This window comes from Saimiri boliviensis, chromosome 5 (assembly GCF_048565385.1).
Source record: "Saimiri boliviensis isolate mSaiBol1 chromosome 5, mSaiBol1.pri, whole genome shotgun sequence".
In the NCBI taxonomy this organism is placed as follows: Eukaryota; Metazoa; Chordata; class Mammalia; order Primates; family Cebidae; genus Saimiri; species Saimiri boliviensis.
This window is the reverse complement of record NC_133453.1, coordinates 124986294-125003505: the sequence shown is the minus strand read 5'-3', so window position 1 is coordinate 125003505 and position 17212 is coordinate 124986294. Positions and strand designations below refer to the sequence as shown.

Here is a 17212-nt window from a genome sequence, read left to right as displayed (position 1 = left end):
GCTTGTCTCATTGCTCTGAGCTCAGCATCAGTCCCAGCTCCATCCCTTACACACATGTGACCCTGGAGAAGACCCTGCCCCTCTCCACACTTCCTCTGTCAAATAGGGACACTGACCTCACAGAGATAAGTTAGCAGTGAGCTCACAGGGTATGTGTATCTGCAGTTCGGCAGATACTGAACACACTGAGGCCTGGAAAGGGCCAGAAAGTGCTCTTAAGTAAGCCCTAGCATCAGGGAAACCATTCTTCCAGACCCTGGAGGCCTGGCCTGGAACCCCCTGCAGAGCTAACAGACCCAGCAGTGGCTTCAGGGAATATACTGCTTTATGTTCACATTGCCGCAAATTAGCTGGTTGGCTGCACAAGGGGAAATTAATGCCCAAATATTGAATGCTTCTGTTTTAACCAAATTATGTATCAAGGAAAGCTTTCAATATTCATTAGCTCTGGAGTTTCTACTGAGAAGAACTCTTGTCTCAGCTGGGGGACGTGGGGAGGTCAGTGGGGATGGGTTAAACTGAAGACACGAAGGCTCTGAAAGTCCGGAAGCATGTTTTTATGTTAGTTTTATTTTATGTGGAGTTTTTTGTTTGTTTGCTTGTTTGTTTTTAGTTTTTTGTGGGTTTTTGTTGGCGTCGTCGTTTTGAGACAGAGTTTTGTTCTTGTCGCCCAAGCTGGAGTGCAATGGCATGATCTCTGCTCACTGCAACCTCCACCTTCTGGGTTCAAGTGATTCTTCTGCCTCAGCCTCCCGATTAGCTGGGATTACAGGCTCCCACTACCACACCCGGCTAATTTTTGTATTTTTAGTAGAGACCGGGTTTCACCATCTTGGCCAGGCTGGTCTGGAACTCCTGACCTCGGGTGATCCTCCAGCCTCTGCCTCCCAAAGTACTGGGATTACAGGCATGAGCCAGTGCACCCAGCTGTTTTTAGTTTTAAAAGTCTCTTAGCACACTGATGAAGAACATGGAATCAGAAATCAACTCAAATCCCAGCAGTGCCACCCACCAGTAGGTGACCTCAGACAAGTCACAGGGCCTCACAATGCTTCAGTTTCCTTATCTGCATAAAGGGTATAGAAATACCTCCTTTAGAGGAGTGAGAGAGTTCTGGTATCAGGTACACACTAAGTGCTCAATAGGTAACAGACATTGTCACTCTTAATTATGTAATAATGAACTTGTAATCACAATATCAAGCCCTTGCTTACAAGAACTCACTCAAATATGTTATGTATATTTAATTCCCAGAACAACCTCCTGAGATGGATACTATCATTTTCCCCATTTTATATAGACAAGGGAAATGAGACAGAAGGAGCCAGCATGTGACAGGGCTGGGATTTGAACCCAGCCCGCTGGCTCCAGAGTCTGTGTTCTTAATCACTAGGCTCTAGTCTCCAATAGCCACAAGCTAAAATTCAAATCACTTCTCTCTGAATATCACAAGTGGCAAATGAATGTCTTCATTCTTTTCTGAAGGGGGGCACACTACAGATCTGCGAGATGTGAAACCACTGTAAGAATTCCTGAGACCCTGAAGTAAGAGAATGTCAGAGCTAGATGGGGCTTTCAGAATGATCAAGCCCAGTGACATCGCTGGGTGGGCTTAAGGCCCACTGGGCTAGTCCTGGGGGGTTAAAGCGAGGCTAACAAAGAGAGAAGCAAGAAGTCAAACCCAGGGTTTGGTGGCCTACTTTGCCTCCCAAGGCACAGCCTGCTCTGTAAGCATTTCCAGATACAGATTAGTCACATAGCCAGGCCTCCATTATCATCCATTACTGTGCTACTTATCTGTTGCTATGTAACAAATTACCCCCAAATGTCATAGCTTAAAACAAATATTTATTACCTCACAGCTTCTGTGGGTCAGGAACTCAGGAGCAACTTACCTGGGTGGTCTTGATTCAGGGTATCTCATGGGTTTGTAGTCAAGATGTCAGCTGGGGCCGTGGTGTTCTGCAGGCTCAACTGGGGCCAGAGTATCCTTTATCTAAGACGTTCCATGGCTGTTGGTGGGAGGCCTCAGTTCCTCATTCATAGACCTCTTCCCACAACATGCCAGTCAGTGTCCCCAGAACAGGTGATGCAAGAGACAGCAAGAGAGCAAGCAGGAGGCTGTAGTCTCCAAAGTGGCACACGGTCACTTCTGATTTATTCTTTTAATCACATACAAGTCACTAAGTCCAGCCCACACTCCAGAAGGGAATTAGGCTTCATCTTCTGCAAAGAGAAATGTGGAAGAATCTGCAAGCGTGTCTACAAGCACCACAGTTGTGGCCACTCTTATTTCTCACTGCAGTGTCAAGGGACCTCATGCCCAAGAGTTACTCACACACTCATGGATGGGAGGCATTTTTCCAGGTATTCCTAATAATTAAAAATAAGCAACTGACCAAGAATGGGATTGGGCCCTTGAGGCTCTCTCCAGACTCCCTGCTAACTTGCCAGGGGACCTTAGACAAGACATGCAACTTCCCTGTCTTCATTTCTTCACCTGTGAAATGAGGATAACCATACCCGTAAGACCAGCCTCTGTCTTTTGTGGGTAACCTGACAGCTTTGGCCTAAAACAGGAGATTTCAAACCTCTGCAGATTTAGGACCGAGAAGCAATGTCCTAGAGCTTCTGCCAAAGCAAGAAGGGGCCAGGCAGGTCAGGTTCTGGCCGCTCTGCCCATGGCCTTAACACAATCTTTGTTCGGGGAAGGCCTCTCTGAGACAATCCCCGTTGGGGGCATTGAGCTTCTTGGTTGAGCTTCTTATATGAAGATAAAGTCCTTCAACTGAAAAAGCAAAATAACCCACTTGGCATATAACATATCCGTACGTCTGTGTGTGTGCTCCCTGTGAAAGTCCCTTCCGACCCGAGGAGTTCCAGTCATCCAGACTCTCCTAAAGCAGCACATCTACCCCTCAATCCAAAGCGGCCCCTGCTGCTCTTTTTCAGAATGGAGTCATATCCCTCATTGACTGCACTTTATTGGAGGAGCCAGAAAGCACGGAGGAGGAAGGTGAGTGTGAAAGCTGCACGTGCACATGCGTGTGCTCGCACGCTAACACGCATGCTCACTCCTAAAGCTTGGCCAGGCACTGGACAGAGGAGGGTGTGCGTGAAAGCTGCACGTGCGCATGCGTGCTTTCGCACGCTAAGGCGCATGCTCACTCCTAAAGCTTGGCCAGGCGCTGGTTTCTTTGGGAGGAAGGGAGGATGCTGAAGTGCGGTGGGGAGGTCCACACGTGCCCTCACGCACACACTCTGTTCAGCCCCTGCTACAGCTCGTACTTCCAGTAAGGTGCAGAGAGGCCGGAGGCCGGGGCTTTAAAGAAAGAGCTCCCAGCCCCTCGGGTAATAGCCCTGATCCACCTTCCCGATTCCTTCCAAGCTCCTTGGGCTGCTGGACCAGTTGGCACTGTTAGGTTTCGGGGGTCACAGCATCTCAGTGAGCACCCCTTATTCCCACACCTGTGGGTTATATGCACGAGGGCTGTCAGGGACACATGCTGGGAGCCAAAGAGACACCCAACCCCATCTCTGTCCTGCAGTGGAAAAGGACAGAATGTGCAGGGACCAGTGACAGAGGGATCGCAGAGCTAAGCGTCCTGAGAGGGGCAGCTGTACCCTAGCAGGGGCCAGGAGGGAAGGCAAGGCCTCAGTGAGAAGAGGCTGAACGACTCAAATGGGGCTGGATGGGGAAGTGCGCGGAGGGCAGAGTCCTTGGTGCTGTGAGATTTGATGGGATTTATCTCCCCAGGCATCAGAATTGAAGGTGAGGTCATTATTCAGATTAGGGGGTGGGATTACTGCTGTCTCTTGATTGGGCCCAAGTTGGCACTCATCTCCCTTCTTCCCTGACCTCAAGCCAAGACCCTCAGAGATGCCTCTGGATGCCCTGCCCTGTGGGGATACCAGCAGGACCCATGCTCTTTGCCCTCCTCAGACTGGGCTTCCTGGAGTGGGCTGTGTCTGAAGCCCCTAAGCACTGTAGGCTCAGCATGGCATGGGGGTGGGCATGGGTCTGGGGTTGACGCACATACACTCAGCAAGCACACACACACACACACACACACGCCCGTACGCACACACTCAGTTCAGCCCCTGCTACCGCTGAGCTCTGCTTCCCTCATGCCTTTCCAATAAGGGCCAAGCCAAGTGGTTCCCCACGGGAGGAATAAACGAGGAGGCAGCTCACTTGGAGGCCTTTTGCCAGTGCAGCCTTCTTTCATCTCGGCCACGGTCTTGGCCACGGCAGGTTCACAGGAAAGCCGACTCAATCAGCACTGTCTGGCTGCAGAATTCATTACCCTCCTAAGCTCAGGGGGATGGGGGCATGGCCACAAGCATTCGCCACCTGAAACACACCCACACACAGACACCCACTTCTCAGAGCCGCCAGCATAGTGCCAGGAGAGTGGGCTCCCGCATGCCCTGCAAGGACTCCTAAAATTCTCAGGTGTCAGAACAGAAGGGACGGGAATCTCAGAGAAATCAGGTCCCGCTCCTGTTGCACAGGAAGACATCTGACGCCCAGAGAGGGAAGGAAAGCACCCCAGCATCACACAGCTATAGAGCTTCAGAGCAACGGAGAGCCAAAGCGGGCCCTTTTACACCATTAACCCGTTCAGTGCACCCCAATTAATGTGAGTGCGTTGAAAAGAATCTTGAAGCTGTGATCTTAGTTCTTCCAAAGAAATAGCTTTCAAGAGTCCAAGGAACTTTTTAAGAGCAGTAATAAAAATACCTGGAATTTACTTTTGCTTCGGGGAACTCTAAACTGAACTAAATGTCCAGCCCAATCCGTAAAAGTTTAAGATGTTGAAATTCCGCTTTTGGCCCCAGAACCACCTTGGGGTGGCAGGAAGGCCTGGCTGGCCCTCCTAAAGTTCTGGGTCCTCCGGCCCCTTCCCCTGATTCTCCTGCCTCTCTGGCTTGGCTGCTCTGATGAGAACTTTGGACCAGTCCTTGTGTGGGACCTCACCTCCATGGATACGATAAGGGCAGAGGGCAGACTCTGATTCCTCCAGGTTCTTCTGCTCTGAATCCGGAACTCCCCTGTGTGGTTATAAGCTACTTGTGCACTCCATCTGTTAGTTTCTCCATCTTTGAAGTGGGTGTTCCCCACTTAGGAAAGTAACATTCCGAAAGTAGCAGCAAGTGGCCCTGTGCCTTACCAATGCAGAGCCTCCACGACAGGGACCACTAAAACATTTGCAGCTGAAAAAGGGTCCACATTCGTGCTGCTAACTCTGTGTTTTACAACTGGAAGCCAAAGGATCCGGCCAAGACATAGATCACCTGGATTTTAAAATCGGAGTGGAGCCAAAAGATTCCCCACCCTTTACAGTCATCCTAGTGGCCTCATCCAGACAGGAGAAGGCGGCGTGGACCAGTGACATCAGCCAGGTGAGTAGATCACCCGTTCCTGAAAGCAAGTGGTCTCTTCATGCCTAACCAGGTCAGCGGCTTGGCTGGGGGGTGGGGGAGAGTAGCTGCACTGTTTTACAGAGAAAGATGCAAGAATCTTCCAAGTCCACAGCCCTACCAAAAGCTGCGCTCAGCTAGTCCATCCCGTCTACAGTCCCCTGGTTCACCCTGAAAGTGTGGTCTGGAGGACCCTTGCATCAGTCTCACCTGGCAAGGTGATTTTTACAATTTCAGATTCCTGGGCCTTTCTCCTGTCTGCCCCCTACCGGCTACCCACACACCTACAGATCTACATTGCTGGCATGTGAGCTGTAAATCCGCATTTTGCTACATGCCCCAGGTCATTGATATGCACAGGAAAGTCTGAGCATAAGAGATAGAATAATGTTCACAGCGAGAGAACGGCGTCGCTGAAAGCCTAGGGTACCTTCTTCAGTGAGGCGGGGCAGCTACCTAAGATCGAACCCAGCCTCAGCTATGCACGTGGGAGCTTGAGTTTTGCTTTTGCCTGCCGTAAGCATTAGGATCATTCACCAGACTTTCCCAGGTACCAGTGAGCAGACCCAGAGAGCCCATGGATACCTAAAGCACGAGGGGTAAGACTTGAGTCTGGGAGGTGGCTGTCAGCAGCACCGGGGTTCAGGCCCCAGGACAGGCCCCTCTCTGAGCCCAGCAGGGATCTCTGATGGATCACGGACGTGACATCCCAGCAGCTGGGAGCCTTGGCCATCCTCTCTTCAGGGTAGGGTGGTAAAAGAGGAACTGACAGCGAAAGGGAGGGAGGTTGGTGGCCCCCGCATGGTCCAGAGGGTTGCAGGAGGACTGTGCTTGTGGGAACTGGAAGGGCAGCATCTTCATGGGACCCAGGACGGCTGCTCTTGCTTGCCCCCCACCTTCTTGGTTTTGTGCCCCTTCCAGGCTCCCCTGACTGCCTCTCCAGCCTTCCTTCTGGCCCACCTGCCCGTCTGGCAGTCCCAGAGGAGTAAGGCGGGTGGGACGATGCATAGCACATGCTTGTTCTGAGTCTTCCCACGTGTCTTCAAAACTCCCAGAAAGCCCTGGAGAAAACTGTAGACCTTGAGCTTGGCCCTTTCACATCCCCAGTGAGCTGCAGCGTCAAAGGCCAGGGCTCCTTGCCCGGAGCATGCCCTCCTGGTAGCTGCTGCAGATGCCAGTAGATGGGTCGGGGCAGGGGGGTCCTCCAGCCCCTTCTCCTGGTTCTCCTGCCTCCATAACACTCTGAGCCCACGGCCAAGTCTTCTTTGTTTTGGAGTTACTGATAGAACCAAAGCTAGAGAGATTGTCAGGTGGGTGGGAGAAGTGGGGCTTGGAAATGCAGATGACGGGAACCACCCTCTTTGGGGTCCTGGCCTTGCACAGAAGTCTGGGCCTGGGAGCTCCACCACCCACTGTACCAGCTCACAGCTGCTACCTCCCAGTGACTTTGACACCCTCCTCCCTGCCACACACACATTCTCAAAACCAGAAGATTCTGTGATGTACCACCAAGCCTTCCCCATCCCTATGCCAGGAGAAAACCCTCTCATGGCAGAAATCTGAAGACCCAGGGCAAGGGCCAGTGCAGGGGAAAAGAAACAGCCCCCAAGAGATGCATCTTTCATTTTTGTGTGGGCGGATACTTTGTATTCAAAGCAAAATTTGGATTTTGCATTTTTTTGGAGGCTGAGTGAAATGGACCATCATCTGTGTCCCTTCTGCCAGCAGCCTTGTCTTCCCAGGACCCCATACCCATGGATTCTTAATACGGCCACCCACAGCATCCAAATACGGGCACTGTGGTGGTCAGAGGACAGAGACAACACAGTGCAGCACCCTGGTGCACAGGGACAGGGGCCCTGCTGGGTTGGCCTCCCAGGAGAGAGATCCCACATCACCTTAGATCTGATCTTGGCCTTGACACTGACCCCAGAGGTCAGCAACAGAATGGTCAGTGTCAGATGCATTCCCTGTGCATCCCAATGACTGCAATTGGCCCAGTGAGTTCGAAGTCATTCTCCCCACTTTGCATAGAGGGAGACTAAGACTTGAGTCAAGGAAGTTCCCCAGTGTCGCTCAACTGGGACTTGACTTCCAGCCAGAGTCTAAAGGATGCTCCATGCCAACCCTGCTCTTGCCAGGACAATGCCCTTGAAGCTTGAGGAGTCTGTGTTGGGCCGAGGCCTGTGAATTTTACAGCTGGCAGCGCTCCTGGTGGGCTTGGGTCCAAGAGTGGAGAGCAAGGCTCTGACCCTGGGGTCCTCTCTCTGATTCCAGTGCGTGGATAACATCCGGTGCAATGGGCTCATGATGAACGCGTTTGAAGAAAATTCCAAGGTCACCGTACCACAGATGATCAAGTAAGTACCCTTAACCCCATCTTGACCAGGCTGCCTTCCAGAGGCAGTGCCACAAGGTGGCAGCCTAGACACTAGGATGGGCCAGCTACTGGGGTTCAAAATAGGCTTTGTCTTTGGGGTGTTTTGGATGTTTGCTTCTTTTGTTTTGAGTTGGGTGGTTGATACTTGGATGATTGCTTTGGCTTAGTGTTTTTTATTTCTTATTTCTATAGGTTTTGGGGGAACAAGTGGCATTTGGTTGCATGAGTAAGTTATTTAGTAGTGGCTTAGGAGATTTTGGCGCACCCATCTCCCGAGTAGTATACATGGAACCCAATTTCTAAGTCTTGTATCCCTCACCCCCTCCCACCCTTTCCCCCTGGTCCCCGGAGTCCATTACGTCATTCTTATGCCTTTGCATCCTCACAGCTGAGCTCCCACTAATGAGTGAGAACATACCATGTTTGGTTTCCCATCTCTGAGTTACTCCACTTAGAAGAATAGTCTCCAATCCCATCCACGTTTCTGTGAATGCCATTCATCCATTCCTTTTTATGGCTGAGAAGTATTTCATCACATCTCTATACCGCAGTTTCTTTATCCACTCATTGATCAATGGACATTTGGGTTGCTTCCACAGTCTTGTGAATTGTAAACTACTATAAACATGCGTGAGCAAGGATCTTTTGTGTATAATGGCTTCTTTTCCTCTGGGTAGATGCCCAGTAGTGGGATTGCTGGATCAAAGGGTGTTTCTCCTTTTCATTCTTTAAGGAATCTCCACAGTTTCGATCATGGTTGGACTAGTTTACGTTCCTACCAGCAGTGTAGAAGTGTTCCTTTTCACCACATCCACACCAACATCTATTATTTTTTTGATTTTTTTTATTATGGTGTTTTGGCTTCGTTTGGTTATTGTTCATCTGTTTTGCACGCGTGGATTATGTTTGTATTAGGCTGTTTAAAATGTAACATTTGGAATGAAACTTTATGCGTTCTTTTTTGAATAACTATTTTTCTTTTCCTGATTAAAAAAATGAATACGTCGAACGTTTCAAAGCCAGAAAAACCAAAACACAGGCTCCAGCGCCACTGCGTTTGTTTGAACAGTCCCCAGAGACAAGAGGGATGTAGCAGGTGTCCTATAAACACAGCTCTCCAAGCCCTGGGTAATGCAGCCTCCCTCACCTGCACCAGGCACAATTCTCTTGCAGTCACCTGCACGCCTGACCCCCACCCGCCGCACCCTCTTTCCTGCCCCAACCCCAGAGCCCACTGGCTCTCTGGTCTCCATTCCTACCTCTGAATTCTGAGTCTGCTTTACTCAACTGGTATACACTTGGACCCTTCTTGTATCTGGGTCACGTTGCTGCTGCCAGAACAATCATCTGGGTGACCCAGGCCTCTTTGCTACTTTACACACGTGCTCTGGGGAACTGCAGACTTAATGCGTTTAACGCAGAACATGATTCAATGTGAAATATTTGTTTCCATCTGCCACCAATCTGAAGTCAAGTCTGATGAAGCGAGCCCTTTAGGAGCCTACTGTGTGTCAGGGGCTAGTCAAGGAAGCTTCAGGCACACCAGGTCTTCAGGCCTCTGCACAAGTTGATAAGGAATCATTCCCCTCGTGACAACATCACTGAACAGGTGGTGGGGTCCAGCAGGAAGGTCCAGGCTTGAAGGCAATGGCCCTGGTCCCCAGCCCCACTCTGTGTCTGACTGTGGACAAGTCACTTAATCCTTCTGAGCGTGGGTTTCTCACACTGTGAATGGGGTACGTGGTAATACCTACCTACCTTCTTCCTAGATCTGTTTCAATAATCCAGTAAAACTCACAGCTGGAGTTACCATTCAAGGTCTAGTGACTACCCACTCATGCTCTGGAAAAGGTGCACACTGAGACAGCCAAAGGAGCAGGTGAACTCTGGGAGGACTCACTTGAGGCCAGAAGTCTAAGACCAGCCTGGGCACCACGGCAAGACCCATCTCTACAAACATTTCAAAAATTAGCCGGGGTGCCAGGCGCGGTGGCTCACACCTGTAATCCCAGGACTTTGGGAGGCAGAGGCAGGTAGATCACCTGAGGTCGGGAGTTCCAGACCAGCCTGACCAACGTGGAGAAACCCCGTGTCTACTCAAACTATGAAATTAGTCGGACGTGGTGGTGTATGCCTGTAATCCCAGCTACTCAGGAGGCTGGGGCAGGAGAATCACTTGAACCCTGGAGGCAGAGGTTGCAGTGAGCCATGATTGTGCCGTTGCACTCCAGCCTGGGCAACAAGAGCAAAACTCAATCTAAAAAACATTAAAATGAAATAAATAAATAAACACGAGCAGGTGACTTCAGAGCTGACTTGTTCACTCCCTCCTGTGAACCAGGAAGGGGCCAAGCATTGTTTAGGCCCCTTGTACTGGTTACTGTATTAAGCCTGGAAAAGTATTGTGAGGTAGATCTTATTATTTCTGCTTTACAGAGGAGAAAACTAAAGAGTAAGTGCCTTGTCTAAGGACAGACAGGAAACAAAAGTAAAGGTGAAATTGAGCCCCATATTTTCTGATTCCAAGCCTTACGTTATTCCCATTACAGGAAGCTAAACCTGTTCTTGCCATGACAGGCTTTATGGGCTGATTTCGTTTGTTTGTTTATTTATAGACATTTTTTACCTGTAAGCTCATTTTGACAAGATTTCCAAGCTTATCTTTTCAGTAATGCATTTATTTGTTCATTTATATATTCTTCTAGTCACATCCCACTAGAAGACAAAAGATTTAAGGCAATGACTACATGCATCTAAAAATACCTAGAGAGAGGCCAAGTGCGGTGTCTCATGCCTGTAATCCCAGTACTTTGGGAGGCCAAGGTGGGTGGATCACATGAGGCCAGGAGTTCAAGACCAGCCTGGGTAACATGGTGAAACCCCATCTCTACTAAAAATACAAAAAATTAGTCAGGTGTGATGGTGCATGCCTGTAATCCCAGCTACTTGGGAGGCTGAGGCAGGAGAATCACTTGAACTGAGGAGGTGGAGGTTGCAGTGAGCTGAGATCGTGCCACTGTACTTCAGCCGGGGTGACAAAGCGAGACTCCATCTCAAAGAAAAGAAAAAAGTAACTAGATAGTCCAGGCACAGTGGCTCACACCTGTTGTCCCAACACTTTGGGAGGCCAAGGCAGGAGGATCACATGGGCCCAGGAATTCAAGACCAGCCTGGGCAACATGGTGAAACCATGTCTCTAGCAAAAAATACCAAAATTGCCCAGGCATAGTGGCATGCACCTGTAATCCCAGCTACTGGGGAGGATAAGGCAGGAGGATCACCTGAGCCTGGGAGATCAGGGCTGCAGTAAGCCATGATCGCAACAGCCACTGCACAGTCCAGCCTGGGCAAATGAGACTTTGTCTCATTTAAAAAAAAAAAAAAGAAAAAAACTAGATACAGCCATCAGCATGTAAGTAATAAGGACAAACAAAAAATAAAGAAGTAAATAAAAAGAAATGAGCACTAGATTTGATTCTAAGATTCTTGGTTGCCGGGCACGGTGGCTCACGCCTGTAATCCCAGCACTTTGGGAGGCTGAGGCGGGCAGATCACGAGGTCGAGAGATCGAGACCATCCTGGTCAACATGGTGAAACCCCGTCTCTACTAAAAATGCAAAAATTAGCTGGGCTTGGTGGCGCATGCCTGTAATCCCAGCTACTCAGGAGGCTGAGGCAGGAGAATTGCTTGAACCCAGGAGGCAGAGGTTGCGGTGAGCCGAGATCGCGCCATTGCACTCCAGCCTGGGTAACAAGAGCGAAACTCCGTCCCAAAAAAAAAAAAAAATGATTCTCGGTAGCCAAAACAAGAGGTAAAACATGATCACAAAGATTCACGAGGTCCAGAAAATGAAAACCTAGTTTCTCAAAGAGTCCTGATAGCTCCCCATTGGACGATCAATGAAACATATTCACGGAGCTTAACCACCAGAGGGCGCTGTGTGGCACAGCAGCCTTCAGGGCCCCTGGCTGCCCCGTGTAGAGGCTGCGGACCTCAAGTTCACAAGCAGCTGAAACAAGACCCCTTGTAAGTTCACACCCAGCTCAGCCCCTTTTTTTCTGGCCGACCGCACTGGATACCTCTCCTCCCATCTTGGCAGCTGCTAGCACATCGAATAGACCACATTTTGTTTGTCCACGTATCAGCTGATGGACACCTGGGTGGTTTTTACTTTGGGGCTATTATGAATAATGCTGCTAAGAACATTCATGCACACATTTTTTTAAGGCAGAGTCTCGCCGTGTCACCCAGGCTGAAGGGAAGTGTCACAATTGCGGCTCACTGCAACCTCCATCTCCTGGGTTCAAGCGATTCTTGGGCATTAGCCTCCCGAGTAACTGGTATTATAGGCATGTGCCACCATGCCCAGCTAACTTTTGTATTTTTAGCAGAGGTGAGGTTTCGTCATGCTGCCCAGGCTGGTCTCGAACTCCTGACCTCAACTGATCCTCCCGCCTCGGCCTCCCAAAGTGCTGGGATGACAGGCGTGAGCCGCTGCACCCCATCCACGTACATACTTGTGTGAACCGAGTTCCTTATAGCTTATGAGCTCAGCAACACATATGTTTAAGTTTGTAATATTTCTCCAGTATTTCTAGGGGTTTTATAACGGAGAGTTTTTAGGATATTGGGAAGAAGTCGTTGTAGCCCTCCTTCCATGTCATGCTTCCCAAGCTTCCCTGTTCTCTTAATAAGACGGTCCTGGGCTGTCAGTGTGGGGGGGATGGTGAGGAGTGGGCCTTCAGATGCCTTTAGACCCGCGTCACCTCTGCGTCCTTCCTCCCCTCCCAGGTCCGACGCCTCCTTATATTGTGATGATGTTGACATTCGCTTCAGCAAAACCATGAACTCCTGCAAAGTGCTGCAGATCCGCTATGCCAGCGTGGAGCGGCTGCTGGAGCGGCTGACCGACCTGCGCTTCCTGAGCATCGACTTCCTCAACACCTTCCTGCATTCCTACCGCGTCTTCACCACTGCCGTCGTGGTCCTGGACAAGCTCATCACCATCTACAAGAAGCCCATCAGTGCCATCCCTGCCAGGTGGCTGAGGTGCCCTCCTCTTCCCACGCCCGCAGAGCTTCCAACCCTGGGAGGAAAACTGAGCTTGCACGGGGTGCGGGAGTGGCCTGGGAGGTCCCTGGAGGAGCAGCAGTAGCGCATGTGGGGGTGCTGTGGGATACACACTGCCACTGCCCCCTCTCCCCAGGAACCAAGCCTCCCTCTGCAGAGAGGCAGGGATAGCTCACCTGCCTGCTGCTACTGCTCAGTCTCAGCTTCTTTGATCTCCCCCTGCCGGGGTCCTGGAGCAGGGAGGGGGCTTTCACATCTTAACCCTGTTTCTGGAAGCATAGGGTCCCGCCCTCACCAGAGGACAGGGTTTCCTATGGTGAAAAAAGAGGAAGAAAGGCTGGGCATGGCGGCTCACGCCTGTAATCCCAGCACCTTGGGAGGTCAATGGGCAAGATCACAAGGTCAAGAGATCGAGACCATCCTGGCCAACATGGTGAAACCCCATCTCTACTTAAAAATACAAAAACTAGCTGGGTATGGTAACATGCACCTATAGTCCCAGCTACTTGGGAGGCTGAAGCAGGAGAATTGCTTGAACCCAGAGGCAGAGATTGCAGTGAGCCGAGACTGCACCACTGCAATCCAACCTGGCAACAGAGCAAGACTCCGAAAGAAGGAGAGAGGGAGAAATAAAATAAAAGGTAGACAGGAAAGAAGGAAGAAAGGAAGAGAGAAGGAAATCGTATCCCTGCTCTGCTTAGGCCACTCTGAGGAATGATGGCATTCTTGGGTGAGTCAACATAAGGAATGCAGGCCACCTTAGCCTGGCTTCAGGGCCATCTTTCCTAATGATATCATGGCAGCTCAGCCTTGCCGTTGAGACAGCTGGGACCCAGAAAGGCGCAGAGACTTCCCTGGACCTCCAAGGAGTCAGTGGCTGAGGGGGATTGAACCCAGGGCCCCGGTCTCAGTACTGCTCCTATCTGAGTCTGGGTGACGAGACAGACTTTCCCTCCTATTCTCGATCGCTGCGCTAACCTGTGTTCCAGTGCCTGCCCCAGCCCTGGTCAAGCCTCAAGGGGCCTGGTGGAATCACCATGAACCCAGGGTCGCTGCCAGGTGGGAATTCTAAGGGAGGCTGGCCCCAGATGACAGACTTCGTGCTAGACGGAGGCCTGAGGCCACCGCACAGGGCCGGGCTCAGAACTTCAAAGTTGGTAGGATTTTGCAGACTGGTAAATTACCATTCTAACTCCTGAACACCCAGAATCCTAGTTGAATGAAAACTTTTACCCCCATCTTACCCAATGGCCCCATCTTACCTGGCCAAGGTCAGTACCAAGCAAGTCACCAGGGGAGGGAGTGTCAGATCAAGCAAAGCTCTGGCTGCAGCGCCAGGTGAGATGCATCAGGAACGTCGTTACCAATGCTCATTTAACAGAGGGGGAATGAGGGATGGGGCAATGAAGGACTTGGCCAACGACCCCCTACAGAAGGCCAAGTTCAGGGGTCTGGCTCAGGCCCCTGATGGGCCTCACTGCTCTGGGAGGGGCCCATCCAGGAATGGCAGGTGATTATCTTTTCTGAGAGGCTGCCTACCCAGGTCCCAGTTGTAGACAGCCCATCTCAGCCCTCAGAGGCTCGGAGGCTCTCTGAGCACTGCCCCCTGCCCCTGTTTTCCTCCCCGCCTGCCTGCCCACCAACACCCTAGGCCAGACCTGAGACCAGACCCTCAGCTCCAGGGCTGCCAGGAGCCGAGTTCCTGAATCACACTGGCTCCCCAGGGCTCACCAGGAGCCTCACACCCCTCCCTCAACCCACACCTCTGCTGCTAGAGCAAAGCAGTGACCCAGAATACACCCGTTCCCGCTTCTGTTCCCTCCTCCTGCCCCTACCTCAGGCCTCACTGGGGCAGGGCACATCTCGCCTCTGTGCCCCAAACTTCAGGAACCTCAGTGATCAGCTTCCCAGGGCTCTGAGAAAGCAGAAAACATTCCATCTGGGAAGGATCTACTCCCAAAAAGCCACCAAGACCATTCCCAGGGGCCCAGCAGACAGTGCCCTTCCTGTCCCAGAGGCAGTACCCCGCAGAACAGAGGCAGCTTCAGAGCCAGCTCCCAGCCCTGCGGCCTTGGCCGAGTCCTTTAACCACTCTGAGCCTCAGTTTCCCATCTGTGACATGGGAATAAGAATGGTGCATCCTGGGGCAACAGTGAGGGTTCAGAGATAAACCCTGTCCTGTGTCAGCGTGGAGCAGACAGCCTGCAGGAGGCAAGCTGGGGTTTGCAATGTTCTGGATGTATCAGCTGTTTCCAGCCTGGCCGGAGGTGGGGCCCTGTCATGAGGATGGTAGGGGCCACTTTCAGCGTCCCCTCCCCCTAAGTTTACATGCAGGGCGGCTCAAGCCCATGGCGGGTGGAAAGGACCCTGGGTTTAGAGCAGGAGGCATCAGATGAGTCATTTCCTGTCTCTGAGCCTCAGCTTCTTCGTTCCACAAAAGATGCCTGAGGACCTCTCCAAGGATGAAGTCAGAGCGTGGAGGCGGGTGCAGGCCCTGTGTGGGATGGAGGGAGGTTTCGCCCAGCGCGCAGGTCAGGGGACCCTCAGCACTTCAGGACAGACGCTGCCCTGAAGGGATGTGGAGGTGGGAGGAGCAGAGAATCCCCACATCCTTTCCCAGACCATCCAGAGCAGGACCCTTGGCCCCAGGCCATTGAATCACATGGTCCCTGCTCAGAGGAGCAGCTCAGGTTTGGGTTTCCAGGATCATGAGAATGAGGGGGCTGTTGCTGCCACCCCGTGCCCCGCAGGAGACAGCCCCCAGGCCCAGGCAGGCAAGCAGGCCCACACTGACTGTCCTTTGCACCCCGGCCTCCCCACAGGTCGCTGGAGCTCCTGTTTGCCAGCGGCCAGAACAACAAGCTTCTGTACGGTGACCCCCCCAAGTCCCCACGCGCCACCCGCAAGTTCTCCTCGCCGCCACCCCTGTCCATCACCAAGACGTCGTCACCCAGCCGCCGGCGGAAGCTCTCCCTGAACATCCCCATCATCACCGGAGGCAAGGCCCTGGATCTGGCCGCCCTCAGCTGCAACACCAACGGTTACACCAGCATGTACTCAGCCATGTCGCCCTTCAGCAAGGCCACGCTGGACACCAGCAAGCTCTATGTGTCCAGCAGCTTCACCAACAAGATTCCAGATGAGGGCGATACGACCCCGGAGAAGCCCGAAGACCCCTCGGCGCTCAGCAAGCAGAGTGAGTGGCCGTGCCGTCGAATCTGCCTCCTTACCTCCCAGTCCCGCTGAGGCTCAGCCTGGTCCACCAGGGCCTCAGGGCTGCTCTTCCTGCTCCCCTGGGGAAGGAAGGGAGTCCCACCAGGCAGATCACGGAGGCAGCACGGAGTCGGGGAGGTGCGGAGAGGGGAGGCAGGCAGAAAACCCCAGGGCATCTCCCCATCGTAGATGAGCTCAGTTCCCATCATGAGCAATTCAGGCGCCCCCCTGCCCCGACCACAGCACCCTCCGGCATCCCTGTGTTTGTCCGTGTCTGCGGAGGACGTGGCCTGGGCCAGGTCCATTCAGGTTTCCGGAAGGAAGAGGTCATCAGTACCTCCCGCCCCCTGGGATTCAGTCTAGCAGAGGACCCAGAGCAGACACAGAAGTGTGGACACCTGACATGGAGGGGGTGTGTTAGGGGGTGCTCGAGAGGCACAGAGGTTGGGGCGGCAACACCATTAGAGGCATCAGAGAAGGCTTCCTGGAAAAACTGTTTGATCTTGATTTTTACCAAGAGGTAGGGAGAACCTTCTAGACCATGGGAGTAGAACGTGAATGACTAAGGAGCAAGCAAAGGCCTGTGTATTCAGGGAATAGCCAGACGCCAGGCAGATCTGGAATGCTGAGTATGAGACGGGGGCCGGAGATGACTCCGGGACGGGCTGGAGCCTCCCTATTCTCAGGTTCCTCCTGACCGTTCTAAAAGCGTCAAGTCTGCTTCTGCCTTAGATCAGATCAGACCACATGCTGAATGCCACCAGCGTTGTCCCAGTGAGCACACGAGAGCGTGGGCACACAGCACACACCCATGTGCAAACCAGGGCTGGTCAGATGCCCCAGGCTTTCAAGAGAAGGGTTTCTCTCCTCTGAGCTGGCAAGAGAGAAGGCAGAGGGCATCCCCAAGCAGAGGGCACAGCTGGGGCGAGATAAATCCTCCATCAGGCTCCATACCAAGTAACACTCACCAAGGAAATGGCCTACCAGAAATTTCATAACTTCACATTCTGAAATGTAACTCAAGGCAGTCCTGAGAAGTCGTCTTGAACCAGGCTTCTTGACGAGTGATTCAGGAGCCCACGAACCTAATTGTGTGCCGGATTCTGTGTGTGTGTGTGTGTGTG

At 52.0% G+C, this 17212-nt stretch overlaps 1 protein-coding gene across 2 annotated transcripts in view; it reads left to right on the top strand.

Moving 5' to 3' along the window:
* Window positions 1-17212, top strand: part of RASGRF1 (Ras protein specific guanine nucleotide releasing factor 1) — a 128544-nt gene that overhangs the window by 69385 nt on the left and 41947 nt on the right. The window contains exons 11-15 of one of the 2 annotated variants that reach the window (XM_010350423.3): window positions 2953-3016; window positions 5270-5406; window positions 7702-7784; window positions 12597-12854; window positions 15698-16071. In XM_010350423.3, the coding sequence (XP_010348725.1) occupies window positions 2953-3016; window positions 5270-5406; window positions 7702-7784; window positions 12597-12854; window positions 15698-16071 (916 nt within the window). The remainder of the gene's footprint in view (window positions 1-2952; window positions 3017-5269; window positions 5407-7701; window positions 7785-12596; window positions 12855-15697; window positions 16072-17212) is intronic. The other variant, XM_003921695.4, reaches the window with a different exon arrangement.